Genomic DNA, 19015 nt, shown 5'->3' on the forward strand with positions numbered 1-19015 from the left:
ACTACATGTCTTCTCAGTACTACACTTGTGCTTTTACCTGATGGAATACAAAGTATCTGATTATAAATGACTTTCTTCATATTATAGCTTTATATATATATCATATACAGATATGATATATATATATACACATTAGGGATTATGTATAATTCATATAATTTTTAATGATGTGTGTAAATAAATTTCTTTAACTAGGACTTTCATTTCAGAATAATAAAGGTGCTAACAAATATTTGTGATGAAAAACAGGCATTGTAAGATCACTGGGGTGGTGAAGAGTACAGCTTTTTAGAAGATTTCAGTTCAGATTCTGGTTCTGAACGTGAAGAATATGATTGGGATCAAATTACTGACTTTCTTGAGTCTTGATTTCTTTACCTATGAAAAGGAGATAGTAATTATAACCTAATTCAGGGCTTTTATGACTATTAAATGTTAGTATATGTAAATGTCTTTTGTCCTGCATATAGTAAATGCTGAAAACTGTGAGCTATTTATGATCATTATTAAAATGGGGATGATACACACCTTATTAGGTTTTAAATATTAAGCAAAATACTATACAAAGTGCCTAGTTAACAAATGTCCAGTAAATATCACATTTCATGGAATCCAAGTCATACAATTATTTCAGGTTCCTCCAAAAAAGAAAAAATATTGCCAGTTGCACAATAGTTATAGGTAAGAAGGCAGATCCCAATTTTATGTTAAGTGTGAACATTTCTGCACTAGAATCAAAATACTTTTTCTCCCCTTCTCTTCCCTGTTTAAATAGTGAAGAGTCTATACTTTCCAGAATCTGGAATTCTCCATTTCCTATTCTTTTTCCTCCTACCAAGACCCTCGGGCCTCCTACTTACTTGGCTACAAGAACTGTAAGTTTTGTTTCACTTCTATACTTTCTATAATGACTGCCCTTTATTTTCTCCATCTCAGTGTGAATTCAACTGCTCAGCATTCTAATTATTATCATACAAGATAAATGAATATAAAAATAAAACAAAACAAAAACTTCTCCCTAGCTACCTAAGGCCTTCAATCCAGTATTTGGGCTTGGTACCATTTAGGGAAGCATATGTATGCCTTTAGAACTGACAGCATGGTGATGGACCAGGCACTTCATGTGAACAGAAACTAACAAAATCTGGGAAGAAATTCAAACTTGAGATAAAAAAAATGGCAGATACTCCTGGGAACAAATTTATATGTCAAAGGTGGTGAACAGAAAACTTTCTCATAAAATGATTTTCTAGGAGTTCTTTTCAAATGCCCAGGGTCATGATTTTCCCAATCTCAAGCACAATGTTGCTAATACAGCTGTTCCCTTACTTGGATAAACAAAACTACACAAATATCATAATTTCAGAAAAAAATAGTAACAAAGCAGAAATCAAACATTCAAAACAAGGTTTTGGTTATTGTTTATTTCACTTAGGACATTCATTAGACATTAACTGGGGTACTTAAAAGTCATTTCAATTAGGAATCTCTTTAGCCCTTCATCAATTATTTCGAGTGTTCTAGTCTCAAATACATTCTTTTCTTCTACAAACTTCTGAAAGAGATGAATACCTCCACCCACACCAAAATAATGTGCTTTGCTGGCCAGAAGCACCCGTCCATTTTTATCTAACAGTCTAAGGAATGTTTCGTGCAAAGGACCATAATAATCTGGATTATAAATGGTTTCTGAGGTGAGAATGAGATCGTATTTTTCAAAGATTTTTTCACTTAGTACAAGCTTACAAAACTCAGACCACTCCCCAGAAAAGAACTGGCATTTACATAGTTCTTGTGTTGCTTTTGATTTCCTGCATCTTTTCACATCTGGTTCGTTTATGTCATTTTCTTCATCTTCCCAAGTGGCGTTGGCCACTACATTAGGTAATGTTACTTCATCAATTACCATACTGTTATAATCCTGAAAATGAATTTCTTTGGCTCCTCCCTTGAATGCAATTATACCCAGCAACCCAGATCCACAACCAAGATCCAATACTTTTTTCCCAGCAAATTTCACTTTGGCCTTTGTAAAATATGCCAGGAGATCAAAGGTACATTCCCAGATTTTTAAGCCTCCTTCATAAACACCTGTAATCAGATCAGAGTGAGAAGAAAAGCTTTTCGAAATGATGTTTTCTCCAGGGAAGTTCTCTTTCAACAAGTTGGTTTTCACCACTGATATGTTAACATGCTGGAGACCTGGTAATGTTTCTATGACTTTATTTTCTAACACTTTCTTTAAATCCTTAGGTATAGCATGCTCTTTGGCAACTCTCAAGCAGAGCTGAGAGTTTTCACGTGGCTCCAAGTTACTTGAACTGTTAGCTGTATTGAGTGAGATGTCTGTGTCTTGAGACAGAGCTGCATTTCCCTCTGACTTATGTTCCCACAAATGATCCTGAGGCAAGTCAAACTGTTCTGTAGAACATTTTTTGTCCCTATGTTTACCTTTTTCTCTTTCTGAGACCGAAGACTCTTTTGAGGAATCCAGAGCCAAAGCTCCACCTCCATGGGGTGTTAATTCATTTTCCAGATGATCTTCTATAGTGAAATTAAATTGAAAAGTCATTCTCTTATTAAATGCACACAATCCTTAAACTCAAAGGAAGATTCTTCAACTTCTGGATAGAATTGATGATGCACACATAAACCTGCCTCGATTATTCAGTTAGTTTTGTTGGAGGTCAATTTCTCTTTAGCTGCATATACACAGTTACAAATACTTAAAGATGTTTCCGAATGACTTTTTAGAGGCCTTTGCTCTTCTTTCAGTGTAGCTCTGAAGAAAAAAACAGAAAATGGTTATTAAAAAGCAAAACGACACATTTCACTAAAATGTAATATTAAACAGCCCTCATCCTCCTACCACCAACAGCTGCCTTCTCTATAAAAGCTGTGGAGGGAGAGGGAGATAAAGATACTTGGAAATACAGGCACCCTTCAGGGTTCAAAAGTTGGAGAAGGGAACGAACTTTCAAAAACAAGCAAACAAAACAACAGCAGCAACAATGAGAAATAACATCAAGTTATTATCAGGCAGGAGATGACAAGCCTCGCTACTCAGTGTCTTTCATCTGTTGTGACTCTGCCCAAACATATTTACCGCCTAAACTGCCAGAATCCCTTCACTTCAGTCTGTTATTGTTTCAAGTAACGTGACTTCAAGATTGGATTTTGGTAAATGAGTATCCCTTTAAAAACAGGCACCGTTCTGCTCTGGAGTGTGTAAATTCATTCAGGGGACCTTGCTACAACATTTAGTGGAGACCAGCAGCCCTAAGTGTACGGGAGTCGGGTAACTTTGGAGTAACAAGTAAAGATTAGTTTGACACAACATAGAGGCACTGAACCGTTTGGAGAGGCCCCTAGAAAATGCAATCAACTTTACCGAGATTCTTTGTATCCACGGTGCTAAATACTTAATTTAGACCACCTGCTTCAATTTGCACAGCAACTCTGGCAGGTGGGGTCTTTATCCCCATCACACGTGATGTACAAAGTAGGGTCAACACAGCTGAGTGGGAAGGAACGCACCTGTTTCTACCCTACCGTAACGCGGGGCTTGGAGTCATTTCCGGATGCAGATCCCAGATCAAACCCGACCTCAGATATGTAATCTCATCGGACTGAGGGTAGCAAATCTGGGGACTTCCGGCCCTCACCTCCCCAGAGCGTCTCAAGGAGAAGCTGACAACGATCCAGACCTGGAGATGCTCACCGCTCAGCAGGTCCCCAGGTGACGGCGCGTCCTCAGCCAGCCAGACCTTCCAGACCGAAAGCGCGCACCAGCGAGTCGAGTCCTCCGCGGGCCAGACAAGCCCGGCTTCCTGCCTAGCCGCGTAGGGGCCCGGCTCACTGAGGAAAGCGGCCAGCTTCCTCTCTATGGTTTTGGTGCGGGCGGGGAGCTCGCAAGGCCTGCCGGGACTGTGGGAGTTTCCGGTCTTGGCCGTGGCGGGAGTGTTTGGAAGCTCTGCTCCTGGGTGAAAGCATGTCTCAGGAACGCGCGGTCCCGGTGAGCGCGGTTCCCCTGGAAGAAATAAGTAGCTGGCCGGAGGAGCTATGCCGCCGGGAGCTGCCGTCTGTCCTGCCTCGTCTCCTTATATCCTTCATTGTCGCTTCCACCTAGAGAGGTGTGTGGGGCGGGCCTCAACCTTTCTTCTGAGTCTCATCACACCCCCCCGCCTCCGGGCCCTGTTGTATTCCTGCGTCTTCAACCCTCTCCTGTCCGTTAATAAGCGAGGGAATGAGGGGAGAGCGAGAGAGCCGTGGGTGCCGAGACCCAAGGCGTGCCTGGCGTTGGTGTTGGAAGTGCTCGTAGAGGTGTTATGCGCTGTGGTTTTGGCGGTGAATGTGGCGTTTTCTCCCGTTCCTCTGGGCCTTTGAGTTGTTCTGTACCCGTGAAGTGCAGTTAAATGCGAATATTTTCGCATGGGGGGAACGGGAATTCGGGCAGGGACTCAGACTTGTGCTGCTCAGACTTGTGAGCCGACTCTGGATGAAGTAGAGAGCTGGATATTCTGAGCTCTTAATCACTAAAATGGGTGGTAAATAGAATTACCTTCCTCACGATTGTGAGAGTCAAATACGTAGTTCTTCCATGGTGCTAAGTTGGTAAAAAAAAAATTCAGTATATAAAAATGTTCTGCATCTGTTTTCGGATCGCATTTTGTTCATAGCTGGTGAGAAGGCGTTGCTTCCTTTGGTAATTGGCTGTTTGCTGGGTTTGAGGTAGTTAATGCCTCCGGTGTCCAGGTGCAGACAATTTCTTATTAGTCAAATCCCTTTTTGGTCGTATATGTGCTTGGAGTCCTAGCCTTTCATGTTAAAAGGTAATTTTTTTCCTTTTTTACATTTTTGAGCACACTTTCAACATAAAATCACTGAAAAGAAAAAATGACTTTCACTTGAGAAAGTCCGAACACTGCACAAATAATTTACAGCTGAAGCCACATGTAACCATTACTGTTGCCTTGAAATCATTCACCTGGGGGTTGGCAAAATCCCACTTAGGTACCAAAGCCCTTTCTTAGTCACAGTGCAGATACAGAATTGCTGTCCTTGAGGATTTTGACGTGGGAAACAGCCATTCTCCTCTTCAAAAAACATTTCCTAGGTACATAATAGGTACCTGGCAGGTGTTAGGCTTTGGCAGAACAAAGATAAGGAACACCGTTCCTCTTTTTCCCCTCAAGCCTACAGGGGGATTTCAGTAATTGAAAGTCAACATTCCTACCTGGTTTTGCATCTCGAAATTCAGGAGAATGCCAACCTGTTCTTCCCCAGTTTTTTTCATCTAAATGATTTCACAAGCCAAAACCTTCAGTCCTTTCTCTCATATCCAATCAGCAAGTTCTGTTGTTTCTGACTTCAAACTATCTTGAATCCAACTCCATCCCTGTTACTACCACACTATTTCAAACCCCCATAACCTCTCACCTGGGCTGTTAATTAACGGTTCCCTTGCTTCTACTCATCTTTCTATAATCCATTCAACAAAAAAAGTTCAGGGTGAAAGATGCCATGTCATTTCCTTTTTAAACCACCCTCCGGTGGCGTCTTAAGAAATTAGGAATACAGGCTAACCTTTTCCTTCAAGACTCCTCATGTTCTCAGCGTCGTCCTTCTGTCCTACCTAACTATGTTCTGTCCATACAGGAAGCTCACCTACCTCAAGATCTTCCTGCTTGCTGATCCTTCAGCCTAGTTTGTTACTCTGCTAGCCTATTGCATGTCTCATTATTCACATCTCATCTCATATGTCACTTCCTTAGGGGGCCCTTTTCAGAGCCCTCAATCTTAGCTGGTTCCCCCAAACCCAGTCTCTAATACTTATCACATTGCCCTGTTCAGTTTTCAAAAGAGCAGTGTTCCTATTAATAGAAATTATCTTGTTTACTTTCTTTTTTCTTTTTCTTCCCCCCTCACAATACCCTAAAGTTTATCAAGGCAGGAATTTCGTTTTCACTGCATTGTCTCCAGCACCTGGAATAGTGCCTAGCACATAGTACGCATTCAGTAAAAGGCTGAAAAATATTGTCATGTTTTAAGACTGCCTAGAAGTCTCATTAGATAAATTTTTTTCAGCTTTTGGTTTTATGTTTAACACTTCAACAAATGAAAGAAGTTTTCAATAAATCCACAATCCCATCACCCTAATGTAATTATTTTCATATTTTGCATTTTACATGTTGTTTTCCAGTCTTGTTAAAGTTATAATCATAACTTATGTTTAATTTTGGAAGAGGCTTTACTGAAATTTTTCCATGAGGCACATTCTACCCTACTGAACTAAAATGAATTAATGACTATGCTTCATTTTGATTGCTTTACATAAAATAGGTGTACGCAAAGTGATTTCAGAAGAGTCATTTCTTGTGTTACTGAGATGAGGTTATGGTATGTTCATTTTTCTTATGGATACATTATTTTATAATTCTTATATTATTTTTATAGTGAAGCATTTCTAAGAATTATTCTTGATGGTATAAAGGTGTATAGTTTATAATGTGATTACTGTTAACTTTTGTAGTGAACATACGATAATTATCGCATATTTGTAAGCTACGTGCAGAAGAGTTTCAGTCTGAGAAGGTGGTAAGACAAGTGTGCAAGTAATCTGAAAGGAAGATGGGAAGTGATCAGTGACTTAAGAGGTGCAAATAAAGTACTACAGGAGTGCTGAGAAGGAAGATTATTTCAGAAACTGGAGATCCATAGATTATTATAAGACTATTTCTTATCTATTAGAAATATGTCACAACTACATATAGTTTGAAAAGATAAGTTTATCCTTGAGCAGTTTTGAAAGTATTTCCTTAGTTTCATTATATTGTTCATCTACCTAATAAACATTTAAATTTTTAAAAGCAAAATTAAGCCAGTAATTTGAGTCTCATTTCAACCTCTTACTGATCGTTGCTTAAACGTTTCAAGAAGGGGCCTTTTAAAACCTGTTATCAGCAGTGACTATCCTATTATTGTAATAGGAGTATCTTCCTTAATTTTTTTTTTTTTTACTCTATGTATCAGAATTCTGACTGTTGGATTGAGCATATTCGTAAGTAAGATTATCTTGATTGTATGATTACTTTGATGACATTAAGGCCTGAGTCCCGCATATCTCAATTACAGTTTTGTATTCCACTTATAAGTTTATTCTTCCTGTTGGAATTTTACAGCCTTTGTAATCTTCTGTTACTTAAAATGACCAAATCACTTCAAGTTAAAGTTCTTAAAGTTTTAAATTCCGTTTTGGATAGATACCAGAAGTCTTCTGTTTGATAACATGTGTATAAGCCCACTGTAAATTTTAAACGTTAGTTGTTAAACTGGTTAGACCTATATAAAACAAAATTTGCAGTCTACTTAATAACTTTCAGCCTCTTAATATATTTAGTGTCAGTTAGAAAATACTGTCTAAGTTACAAAAGCAGATTGTTGAGACATAACAGATGCATTGTTTGGTAAAGTGGACTTTCTCACCTTCCTCTATTTTCATTCATCTTATTTGACATGACTTAGTTAGGAGAAGAGGTAGAGAATGAAGACTAGCCTACATCGTTTACTTATATTTTGAGTTTTTTTCTATTTACATTTCACTTGGTTATGGACTATTTGTTTATAATCTTGAACCTCTGTGCTGCCTGTGGGGCCTAATTTTTTTAAGTAACAATTATTTTTTATCCTGAGTATAAGAGTTACACAAATTCGTCGTAGAAAATTTGTAACATGCAGAAAAACAGAAATGATAATAAAACAATCATTAATCTGAAATAGTTAAGATTTTGTCATAGAACATTCTCATCTTGATTCTGTATATCCCTGCCAGCCTGTCTATTATTCTTTGTATATACATGTTTATATATATTAAGATTGAAATTATACTGTTTGTAACCTTTTTCATTTTACCTTAAAGTATTGTGAACAGTTAATCATGGTTTTATACAATCTCTAACAATCATTTAATGATAGCAGATCCTTTCAGTAGATGTACCCACATCCGTTGACTGATCCTTAGTTGCTGGACATACAGGTTGTTTGGAGTTTTTTTGGGGGGGAGCTGTTATTTTATTTAATTCTTAATAGTTTCTCTGGATAGACTATGGCATTTTGAAACTGTACAAAGCTTTAGGTTGGTAGTACTTACATATTCCCACATTTGGGAAGAGGTAGTGATCTTTGTTGGCTGATGTGACTTAATATTGCTACAAAATGTTATTGTTTTGCTTTATAGAAATTCTGAAAATTATTGTAGAAATGTTTTTACCTCATATGAACCACCTGACACTGGAACAGACTTTCTTTTCACAAGTACTGCCGAAGGTATAGTACTATTGTTATCTCAACCAGTCTATATGTTATAAAGGCTGTTAAAATCTTGCCTCAGCTTTACCGTTTATTTTTAATCGAAGCCCTTTTTTCCTTAATGTATCACATATTTGAAATACAAATAAAGTAGTTAAGAATTGATCTCATGTGAGAATATGATGTTGTTAATGTGATCATTAGGTGATTAAAAATATATTTTCAGAGAGCATGGATCTTTTACTAGTTGAATTTATATTATTTGTAGCTAATTTTAAATACTCTTGTATTTTAAAGCTGTTCATTGAAAATTTGGGGTGGGTAATGAAATTAGTTGTCTTTTTGTATCTTCTCTGCAGAGTTTATTGATAACTGTTACACATCATTGTCTGGAAAAATGGAGCCAAAATTTATTAAAGAAGTCTTAGAATAAAAAAAGACTGAAATATTGGTAAAATTAAGTAACTGAAGAAAAAACATCCAATTCACCACTACATTATTACTTTTTAGTTACATGTGGTATACCTTTTCTCTGAAAAGCACAGTCATACTTTTTTTTAAATTGCAAGAACTAAATGTATTTTGGTGCCAAAATGAAACATTTTTTAATGATAACATCTCTTACTGGAATGGACTTCTTTGTTGGGCTTTGAAGCAAGTAGTCATCAGAACTTCTTTTACTCATATTCACTCGATTTTTCTCCATCTAAAAAGTTTCTTAGAATTTGTTCTTGGCTGCCAAAAAAAGGTTCAGCTATTATGCAGATGAAAACCAGGATGCTGAGCGTTAAGAGGCCTATAGGAAACTATCCTCTTTAATTACGTGGTGTATGTTGACTCTGGTTATTCTTGCAATGCTTCTGCTTAGAGTGTTAAGATCTTAGAGTGGCTAACTTTTCATAGGCAAAAACACTTACTTCTGAGGTCACATAGTGTACCTCTAACCAAGAATGGTATTTTGAGTTGATCAAAAAGGGGTTAGAATACGAGGGAAGAGGTAATTCACAAATTCATTACCACTGCCAGGAAATATCCGTGTAAATGTCCACAGGAATGTTGATTGGTTAATAAGATCATCATCTTTTATTTATTTAAGTGTAAGAGTAGCATTTTTGTTACAGCACCAAAAAGTGAACTTTTAGTAGTTCTTTTATGGACGTTACTGAATAGATTCCAATCATAGAAATGGAAAACCAATTTTTGTTGAAGGTTTATTTTTTTAAGAGATTCTATAGTAGAAATATACCAAAAATTATATGCAAAACATGTATTAACTTTATTAGGTGCAGTTTTTATACTAGACAATATCCCGTGGCTATTAATAATGCAAAATCAAATCATCTAATTTTTTTCTTTAAAGATAAATGTTTTTCCTTTCTAGTGACTTGTTACTACTATTTATAACCAGCTTTGTTTTCACAGACTGTGAAATTATTTGATGACATGATGTATGAGTTAACCAGTCAAGCCAGAGGACTATCAAGCCAAAATTTAGAAATCCAGACCACTCTAAGAAATATTTTACAAGTATGTCAAATGTTAGAAAAGGGAGGGGGGAGGAGAGCTTAAAGAGTGTGAGAATTTTTATACTGATCTCAATTAGCTGTGGATTCTTTATATAATGGCCCAATGGTGGAATTAAATATATAGAATTAAAGTTATTACAGAAACATAAATTCTGAATTTTTACAATTTCATTCTGAGTAAGCATCTATACTTCTATAAGAAGACAGATAATCAAGATAGCATGCCCCCCATAATTTACAAGCGTATGTGTAGAACACCACCATATCCTTTGATGTGTGGGTTAGGATTCCAACTTCTTTTTTTCTTTTTAAACCAAATGGCTAGCCAGTCTGTATACTTGTAGTTCTGATAGACTGACATTTTGTGTAAGGAGGAACAGAGGGTCTGTTTTGTTCACTGCTATATCCCTAGTATCCAGCATATTGTCTGACACGTTTTAGGTACACAGAAAATATGTTCTGAATGAAACTTCTTCCCTTATTTCCAGACAATGGTACAGCTATTAGGAGCTCTTACAGGATGTGTTCAGCATGTCTGTGCCACTCAGGAATCCGTCATTCTAGAAAATATTCATAGTCTTCCCTCCTCAGTCCTGCGTGTAATCAAAAGTACATTTGTGCATTGTAAGGTGAGTAATGGATTTAAGTACACTTTAAATGGCCTAGAATCCATGGGCACAGAGGCTGAGTTTGTTTATAGTGTTTGTTCATGAGTTTACAGGTTAGCCTATATTATTGCAATAGAATTTTTTCATAGAACAGAGAACATGTAGGTTAAGTATTTGTTTCAAAATAAGTACTTATAAGAAAGTCATGAAAAGGTGGCTTTTGCAGTTGTGTTGTTGTTTTATTCTGTTTCCTCTTGATAAGGAAAGAAATGGTATGGATTTGTGTGGAGTCACCGGGATCCTGAAATAGTTCTCTCAGTGGTATTGGTGGCTCAGATGAATTCTTTAATGATTAGGTGCCTATAAAGGGCCACTGACCATAATTTAGTCCTGAGGCAGCTTTAAAGCACAATAGCTGGTCTAGGATTTGTGGGTCACTAGCAGTTTTGGTAATGCTATTTGTTGGATGAATGAAAATCGCTAGTTAACTAATGCTTCTGTTTGGTGATAGGGTACTAAGATGTCATGCACCAGACCCAGTGTTACTTATCTCCCTTCCAGTTCTATATTTGTAAGACCCTAGAAGTCAGAAATCGTGCTTTATACATGCCTGCATCTCTTGAAGTGCACTATGTATAATGGATGTTCGCTAAACATTTGTTTCATAAATGAACATACCATTCAGTTAGCAGTAAATTTATGAGCTCTGATAGAAATAAATTTGGTTCTTGAGCTTTTTATGATTTGCTTTTTCTCTTGTTTTTATTTATTTGTGATTAGAATAGTGAATCTGTCTATTCTGGGCATTTACACCTAGTCTCAGACCTTCTGCAAGCTCTTTTCAAGGAGGCCTATTCTCTTCAAAAGCAGCTAATGGAACTGTTGGATATGGTTTGCATGGACCCTTTAGTAGATGAGAATGATGATATTTTGAATATGGTAGTAGGTGAGTGAAGGAAACTGACTCTTAGTATATCATGTATATTGACCAGTTAAATTATTGGATCCAACGTTTCTAATGATTCATGATATATTATTTTTAAAAATGTAAATCCTACCCAGTAAACTTTTTATTGCTTAAATTTTAGGTTTTGTAAAACTGATATTTGATATATTAACATAGATTTGTATATTTAGTCAATGTTTGTAGTAGGTTGTTTCTCCACAATGATTAACAAAAAAAGTTATGCAACTTTATACCCTCTAAAGTCGTCCAAATTCTGAGGCAGTAGCTTTCAGTTTTTTTTTTAATGTGTATATATATATATACATATATATATTTTTTTAATTATAGTCAGTTTACAATGTTGTGTCAGTTTCTGGTGTACAGCATAATGCTTCAGTCATACGTGAACATACATATATTCATTTTCATATTCTTTTCACCATAAGTTAATACAAGATATTGAATATAGTTCCCAATGCTCTACAGTATAATCTTGTTGTTTATCTATTTTATATGTATTAGTTAGTATAGAGTTTTAAAACCATAACTCATAGTAGGAAGTGAAGTTTGCATTCGTTTTTGAAGAATTGCTGATTGCTACTTCATTAACTTCATCACTTACCAATGGATCATGACCCCAAGTCTGGAAAGCAACACTTTAATGTGTAAGAGCAAAGATTGCATTCATAGCTTCAGCATAAAGAGAGTAAGTTGGCTTTGTGCAGTATTATCAGGTCTTTTTTGCTCTCTGCAAGTCTCCCCCAAGATCTGTTATGTTAAGGCAACCACTGTTTGATTTATTCAGCCTTCTGAGTTGGCATTTTAGGCCGGGCTCAACTGGAGCAGCTTTCTCTGCACCACATGGTGTAACTGGCTCTCTTGTGGGTTTGTGGTCAGTGACCTCACTCACATCTGGCTGTCAGCAGAGGGAGAAGTAGTGAGCTGGTCATGTGTAGCACATCCTCCAGCAGGTTAGCCCAGGCTCAGTCACCTGCTGATGGCCTCAGGGCCTCAGCAAGAGAGGGCAGGCCCCAGTAGGCAAGCACTTTTAAGTCTCTGCTTGCCATGTGGTTTTTTTTTTTTTTTTTTTTTTTGTCCTCAATAGGACAAAGCAGGCTATGTGGCCAAGCCCAAGGTCAGTATGGAAGGGAACTGCCCAAGAAGGTGGACACAGAAAGGAGGTTTATTGGGCTTATTTTTACAAATAATCTACCACAGGCAGAGTGGAAGCCTTAATGGGTACTGTGCAGATTCATTTTCATTCTTCCTTGTTAGGTTTTCTTAGCAGTATATGTTTTCATTTTGGATTAGAATATCTGTGTAATGTTTCAGTTATAAGGGGCACAACTTTTATTGCACTGAGCATTTTTAGTTTTATGTAGATCACAGAGTAGGTGTAAACGTCAAACTTAATTTTCCATAATTTATAAAAACGCTAAATCAAAAGTGACAGTTACTTTCACTAATTATTTTGACAGTTTTTTTTAACTGCATTATCTGTTTTAACAAATATCAAAATTATTCAGTATATATTTTTAAATATAGGAGAAACTCACTCCATATGGCTTTTGAATGTCTTAAGAGTTCTGTTATCTTTCTTTGTAGTTATTCATTCATTGTTGGATATCTGCTCTGTTATTTCCAGTATGGACCATGCATTTCATGCCAATACTTGGAAATTTATAATTAAGTAAGTTTTTGTTTTGTTTTTACTTTTTGTAATATATTTTCCATATCTAAAATCTTAATTCTTAAGTTTTCTTAGATTTCATTTAAAGAATTTTGTATGGGTATGTGTAATGTTTACTGACACTGCTGTCTAATAATCCAGATTTTGTACATGTAGCTCCCAAACTAAATTGGATTTTTACCCTGCTGCCTCTAAAATTAAAAAAAAGTTCTACCTGGTTATCTAGTACTTCTGAAATAATGGGCCATGTGGCTTAACCACTTGCCTACTGCTACTGTTGTTTTAACTGACCGTCAAGTATCCTATTTCCAGGCTTAGATAAATTAACAATTATAATTAGAGCTGAATATAATCCCTTCATTATATACTTTTGAGTTGTTCAAGTTTAATTTCATTTATAAAGTAATTTTAACTGGAGTGTTAGGAAGGGTTTGTAGGTTACTATGGGTACCAGGAAGAGCACCCATAGCATTCATCACATTCTTGGGGGTGGGAGGAGATAGAGTTGAGATGTAAAAATGAGTAAGAACCTCTATACACATGCATGAAACATTCAAGGCCAGTGTAATACTTTCAGGTCTTAGGTGCTTTTCTTGAACCACCAGGTCATTAAGTTATCAACAGGTAATAGGGCAGTGATTAAAAGAGCCATAGTGCATGTGCCTGAATCCATTCTGAAATCACTTACTCCTCCTGAACCCTTAGGCGGTTTGGTTAACTTCTCCGAGTCTTAGTTTGTTTACGGGAGTTATAGCAGTAGCACCTGCTTGATGGGGTTATAGTGAGAATTACTCGAGTTTATCATGTGAAATGCTTGGAACTGCAAGGCACAAGGTGAATGGTCAGTGCATTAGCTACATCACCGTCACCGTCACCATCAAATATCTTCCACTCTTGCTCCCTTCCAGTTCACTTTTTATCTAGCATTCAGACTGAATTTCTAAAAATGTGAATCAGAGCATGTCACCCTACTGCTTAAAATCCATCCCACTTAACTAAGAGTAACAACGTGGTCCTCTCGGGCTCGTGGCTTCTTCACAGCTCATCTCCGCTGCTCTCTCCCTGCTCTTAGTTCCTCAAGCATGCCAGACTCTCCTGTCCCAGAGCCTCTTCACAGCTTTTCAGTCTGCCCAGGATGCTTCTCTCCTGTGCTCTGCACCTCGCTGACTCCTGCCTATCCTTCAGTTCTCAGTTTAAGTGTTCCCTCTTTCTGGTAGCATTCTGTGTATCTTCACCCTGACAATATCTCTCTTGACTGTAGCGCTCTGGACTTTTTATCTTAGCATTTATCACAACTATAATTCATTATTCTTACATTATTTAGTGTTCTCTCTTGTGCTAGACCAGAAATTCCATGCAGACAGGGCAGAGATTGTGTCTTTTCACTCACCTCTGTGTTGAGTGCCCAACATGTAATAGAGTTCAATTAATGTCTTATAAGGAGAAGTTTAAAATTAGCAATTTGTTCAAACTGGCATGACAGCTTTGGAGGTAAAGTCAGCACATCTTAATTATCCCATGTCTAATGTATATGATGCATTTTGATTTCTCACATCTCTCAAGTTGTACTTTTATGGTCCTAAGTTACTTGATGTGTTACTTGTGGTGATTGTATTCTTTTCTTTTTATTCATTTAGGCAGAGCCTGAAGCACCAGTCGGTTATAAAGAGTCAGCTGAAACATAAAGATATAATTACTAGCTTGTGTGAAGACACTCTTTTCTCCTTCCATTCTTGTTTACAGTTAGCTGAGCAGTTGGTACAGCCACATGCACAGGTGAAGTATGCTCCGCAGCACTGTGAACAGTAGCTCTTTTTCCTTTGGCAGTTACTAAATGTCGTTTGAATCTGTGCGTCAGTTTACCTAAGAGGGTTTTAATTTGTTTTGTTTCGATCTGTGGGATTATTTACAGTCCATGATGACTTTTCACCTGGAGCATTGTAGTAGACTCCTCTCTGCTCTCATTCCCGCTATAATCTACCTGTCCCTGCCTTTTTACACACTAACTGGTTGGTTAAGACATTCTCAGAATCCTTTTTTTCTTTTCTACCCTTGGACAACAATCTAATTTCCATAATCCTTTATTTATTTAAGGTCATCTTGATAGAGCCACAGTCAACCTTTTCTTCATCAATTCATTGCAACCTGTGGAGATGCAGTATACAGTTGTGTGTGTCTGTCATCAGTCTTCTAAACTTGGTGTACATACTTACATTTATATTGATTTCAGAAATTTAGAGTATTAATAAATTGGCATCCCTTTTATAAAACAGAGTGTATTCTAAAGATTTATAATATGCTTATTGGAAATTATAGTTTATTTTCCTGTAACAATGTTATACACAGTGCCTTCTGTTCTCAGACTAGCTCTTTAAAGTTTATTTAACTCATAATAGTCCTAAATTATAGGATTAATAGTACTCTGGACCTAACAGTTATAAGTAAAATTCTTAGTGGGGAAAAATGAACTAAATATTTCTTCAAAGGGTAACTGTTAACATCCCTTCCTGTTGTGACCTGCAGACTGATACAGGGAATTCCTTTGTTACCTGTGCTCTTCCTTGCCCAGCAGCTGTGGGGGTGGACTTCTAAGGACTCATCCAATTCTAAACGCTGATCGCAACTCATGGGGCAGGGATGATCTGGAAAGATAGACCCTAAGGGAGGGTGGAAGTTTGAAAAGGAGTTCTGAAGTTGGTAAGAGGGAAGTCAGGAGTAGCTTTAGGAAGGGGCTAGCCTTATCTTTCTTGCTTCTTTTTCTCTTTGCCTATCTCCTTTACATCCTTTCTTTTTTCCATTTCTTTTCTGTCCCCGCTTGCTTCCTGTATCCTTTCTGATTCCTCTCACCTTGCCGAAAAGAGAAGACATTTGGTTGGGTGTCCTCTGCCAATGGCAGGAAGGTTGTTCCCTTCTCCGCCTTTATCCTATACATCTTTATCCTCAACCCCAACCTCCTCTTTTCCCAGTTTCCGTCTTACTTATCTTGACACCACAGACCCCCAACCCCCAGTTAGTACTTGGAAAGTGAGACAGATGGACGTTCCTGGAAAGGAGTGCGTGAGGGAAGCCCAGGCAGCAGGGCAGTGTGCAGTGGAAGAGAGAAGTCCTGAGGGTGCCTGACCAGGGCGGCTGTTTGTGCTTGAAGTATAGGAGTTCAGCGTCTAGAAATTGCTTGTGTATGAAAATCAGAGAATTTAAGTTCTAAACTTTCCTAACTGTCCAAGCAAATTTTCATGTTTTTCCTTACTTGAGGAAATTTGTGACTGGCACTACTTAGTGTCCATTGCCTGAAATGGAGCTTTGAGGTAGGTGGTCTGGGTAGTGTCTCCATTTCTCAGCTCTAAGTTTTGATCAGCAACGCCCTCTGCTGTTCACTACTGGTATTTATTGAGGAATCAAACTTAAAGTCTTGAAGCAGTTTTCACCTTGCTTTCAAAAACATCAAAATAAAAACACCAGATTTCATAGGTAATGTGATGTATCAGTCCCTGTGTTGGTTTCCTGAGGCTGCTGTAACAAGTTACCTCAAATCAGGTGGCTTAAAACAACAGAAATTTATTCTCTCACAGTTCTAGAGGATAGAAGTCTGAAATATGTCAGCAGGACAATGCTCTCTTGAGGCTCTAGGGGAGAGTCTGCTGCATGCTTCCTCTTAGTTTCTGCCGTCCCTGGCGTCCCTTGGCTGGCAGGTGTATAACTTCAGTCTCTGCCTCCAACATCACGTGGTATTCCCTCCCTGTCTCTTCACATCGTCTTCATCGTAAGGACACCAGTCAGGTTAAGGGCACATCCTGCCCCAGTATGACCTCATCTTAACTGATTACATCTATAATGACTGTTTACAAACAGTCGCATTTGGGGGCATTGGGGGTTAGGGCTTCAGCATGTCTTTTAGGGGACACGGGTTAACCCATAACAGTCTGTAAAGTTGATATTTATTCTCGCTTAAGTCTTGAACATGATTTCAAAAAGAGATTATTATATTAGACTTTTTAACAAGTTTTTTAGCCACCGATAATTTAGTTTTTCTATAAAGATAGGGAGATTTATTTGTAAGGCTCCTAGATATAAATTTCATTTGCACTTTAATTCCTACCTTTGTTCATATGATGCTTATAAGTTATATTCAGAAAATAAACTTGTATTGTTGTCTCTGTTGCCTGCACTTAAGTTTATTCCCCATTTATTTAGATTTTATCACTATTTTTCTTGTTTTATTTAAAGAAAGGAAGAGTGGATACTCAATATTTTGACACATTAAAGGTGGTCATCCTTGCTTGTATCCCCACTCCTTTTTGCTGGTATTGAGATGCAAACTTTCTGGTCTAAACAGTTGAATTAAGATGGGACAGTATTGGTGCTGTATATTTGCTTTTTGAAAATGTGAAAATCAGAGCTCTAGATTTAATTTGTATTCTATTTAGTAGTGAATTCTTATATAATTCCTCTTGATTAAGAAAGGAAAATTTAAGGTATGCGAACATGATAAGTTGTACATTACCATTTATTCATTTAACAAGTATTTCCAGAGTACTTATTCTGGGCCAGAAAATGTACTGGGTGCTAAGTTAGTCACATTTTCCTACTGTCAACAACTTACAGTTTAGGGCAGGAGACAAATGAGCAAGTAATAGAATGGTGTGATCTTTAGAGAATTGGGGGTTGGCTCATGGGAGTAAAGTTGGAACTCAGTTGTGAAGTCAGGAAAGATTTCTTGCGATATGACAGCTAAGCTGAATAAAATTTCAGATTGAGTGTGTTATAAAGTCAGTGTAGATTCACTTTTAATCTTTGTACTTTGAAACTTCCATAGTAGTGCATAAGAGAGTTCATATTTATAATTATCAAAGAGGTGAATTTTCATTTAACCTATTTCTGCTGAGGAAAATCGACTATTTCTAAATATTCTTATTAAAGATCAAAATGAAGGGTCATGTTCAATTAGTGTATCATTCAGTTCTGTTTTGATTGGTTTAGTTAAGGTTTTGCTATACTGTTGAAAAGAAATTAAACATAGACAATTAACAAAGTTAAGATATGTTATTTCATATGAAATTATTCTATAAATTAAAGATGATAATGTATCTGTTAGACTTAACTTTAGGGTACTGATTTAAAGCTCTTAGGATTATAAGTATGTACTACACATTTGGGTGACATATAACAACCATATTTATTAAGGTAAGTTGCTTAAGTGTCAGACTCTATTTAAACTTCACAGTAACCTTAATATAAGCTACATTGCAACCTCATAGAGAGGTTTAGTAACCTCCCCAAGATCATGCAGAGGTTGTGATAAGGCAAGAATTTCAGTCCAGGCAGGATAATTCCACAGTCCTCGACAGTCCCCCTACATACACATAGATATCTTGGCATTATGCACTGTTTTATCAGTTTACAAATGTAGCACATACTCAGAAAACTCTCACACATTACACAAATGTCTAACATGAACAGTGAAATTCTATTTTCATCTGCCAGAGAGAACCACAGGTGAAGTTTTGATTTATTTTTGTGGGATCAGGGAGGAAATACTAACACATAACACAGTTAAAAATAATAATAGAATTATATATATTGTTTTGCAGCTTGATTTTTTTTTAATCAATAATCTATTTTAGGGCTTTCTGTACCCCTGAAGGTATACTTACCTCATTCTTTTTAATTGCTCTGTGCTATTATAATTTATGAATATACCTTGAACTTACTTAACCATCTCCAGATGATGGATACTGGGTTCATTTCAATTTTTATTATAGCAAAAAGGTTGCATTGAATACCTATGCTGGTATTTCTATGCGATGTATTTCCAGAAGTGGGATTGCTCCTGGGTCAAGGAGTTTTTTTTAATACATTAGCTTTTAATAATAATGCAAAGAGTGTATTATTTTATACTTCCACAAATGGTAAAATAAAGTGCTTATTACTCTACTTCCTC

General features: G+C 36.9%; 2 protein-coding genes across 11 annotated transcripts in view; one reads left to right on the forward strand and one right to left on the reverse strand.

Annotated features, from left to right (window-relative positions):
* Positions 1-1409: 1409 nt before the first annotated feature.
* Positions 1410-3872, reverse strand: METTL18 (methyltransferase 18, RPL3 N3(tau)-histidine). Of its 5 annotated transcripts, none has more exons than XM_010984486.3 (2): positions 3722-3872; positions 1410-2782 (listed from the first exon to the last, which is right to left on the reverse strand). In XM_010984486.3, the coding sequence occupies exon 2, from the start codon at positions 2570-2572 to the stop codon at positions 1451-1453; it is 1122 nt and encodes a 373-aa protein (XP_010982788.3). In that variant the 5' UTR covers positions 2573-2782; positions 3722-3872; the 3' UTR covers positions 1410-1450. The 5 variants fall into 5 exon arrangements, with proteins under 5 accessions (XP_010982788.3, XP_010982790.3, XP_010982787.3 ...); XM_010984488.3 differs by having other exon boundaries at positions 3708-3855; XM_010984485.3 differs by having other exon boundaries at positions 3666-3855.
* A 56-nt stretch (positions 3873-3928) lies between these two features.
* Positions 3929-19015, forward strand: part of FIRRM (FIGNL1 interacting regulator of recombination and mitosis) — a 49081-nt gene continuing 33994 nt past the window's right edge. For 3 of the 6 annotated variants that reach the window (XM_031435801.2, XM_010984490.3, XM_010984489.3), the window contains exons 1-8: positions 3929-4102; positions 7021-7060; positions 8237-8325; positions 9730-9834; positions 10322-10462; positions 11222-11387; positions 12993-13077; positions 14715-14853. In XM_031435801.2, the coding sequence (XP_031291661.1) occupies positions 3992-4102; positions 7021-7060; positions 8237-8325; positions 9730-9834; positions 10322-10462; positions 11222-11387; positions 12993-13077; positions 14715-14853 (876 nt within the window). In that variant the 5' untranslated portion in view covers positions 3929-3991. Of the gene's footprint in view, positions 4134-7020; positions 7061-8236; positions 8326-8666; positions 8759-9729; positions 9835-10321; positions 10463-11221; positions 11388-12992; positions 13078-14714; positions 14854-19015 lie in introns of those variants that run through there. The other 3 variants (XM_064477975.1, XM_031435802.2, XM_031435803.2) reach the window with 3 other exon arrangements.

This window comes from Camelus dromedarius, chromosome 23 (assembly GCF_036321535.1).
Source record: "Camelus dromedarius isolate mCamDro1 chromosome 23, mCamDro1.pat, whole genome shotgun sequence".
Taxonomy (NCBI): Eukaryota; Metazoa; Chordata; class Mammalia; order Artiodactyla; family Camelidae; genus Camelus; species Camelus dromedarius.

Bases quoted from the DNA above. Each gene is read 5' to 3' on its own strand.
- METTL18 (XM_010984486.3), bottom strand. From the start codon at position 2,572: ATGACTTTTCAATTTAATTTCACTATAGAAGATCATCTGGAAAATGAA.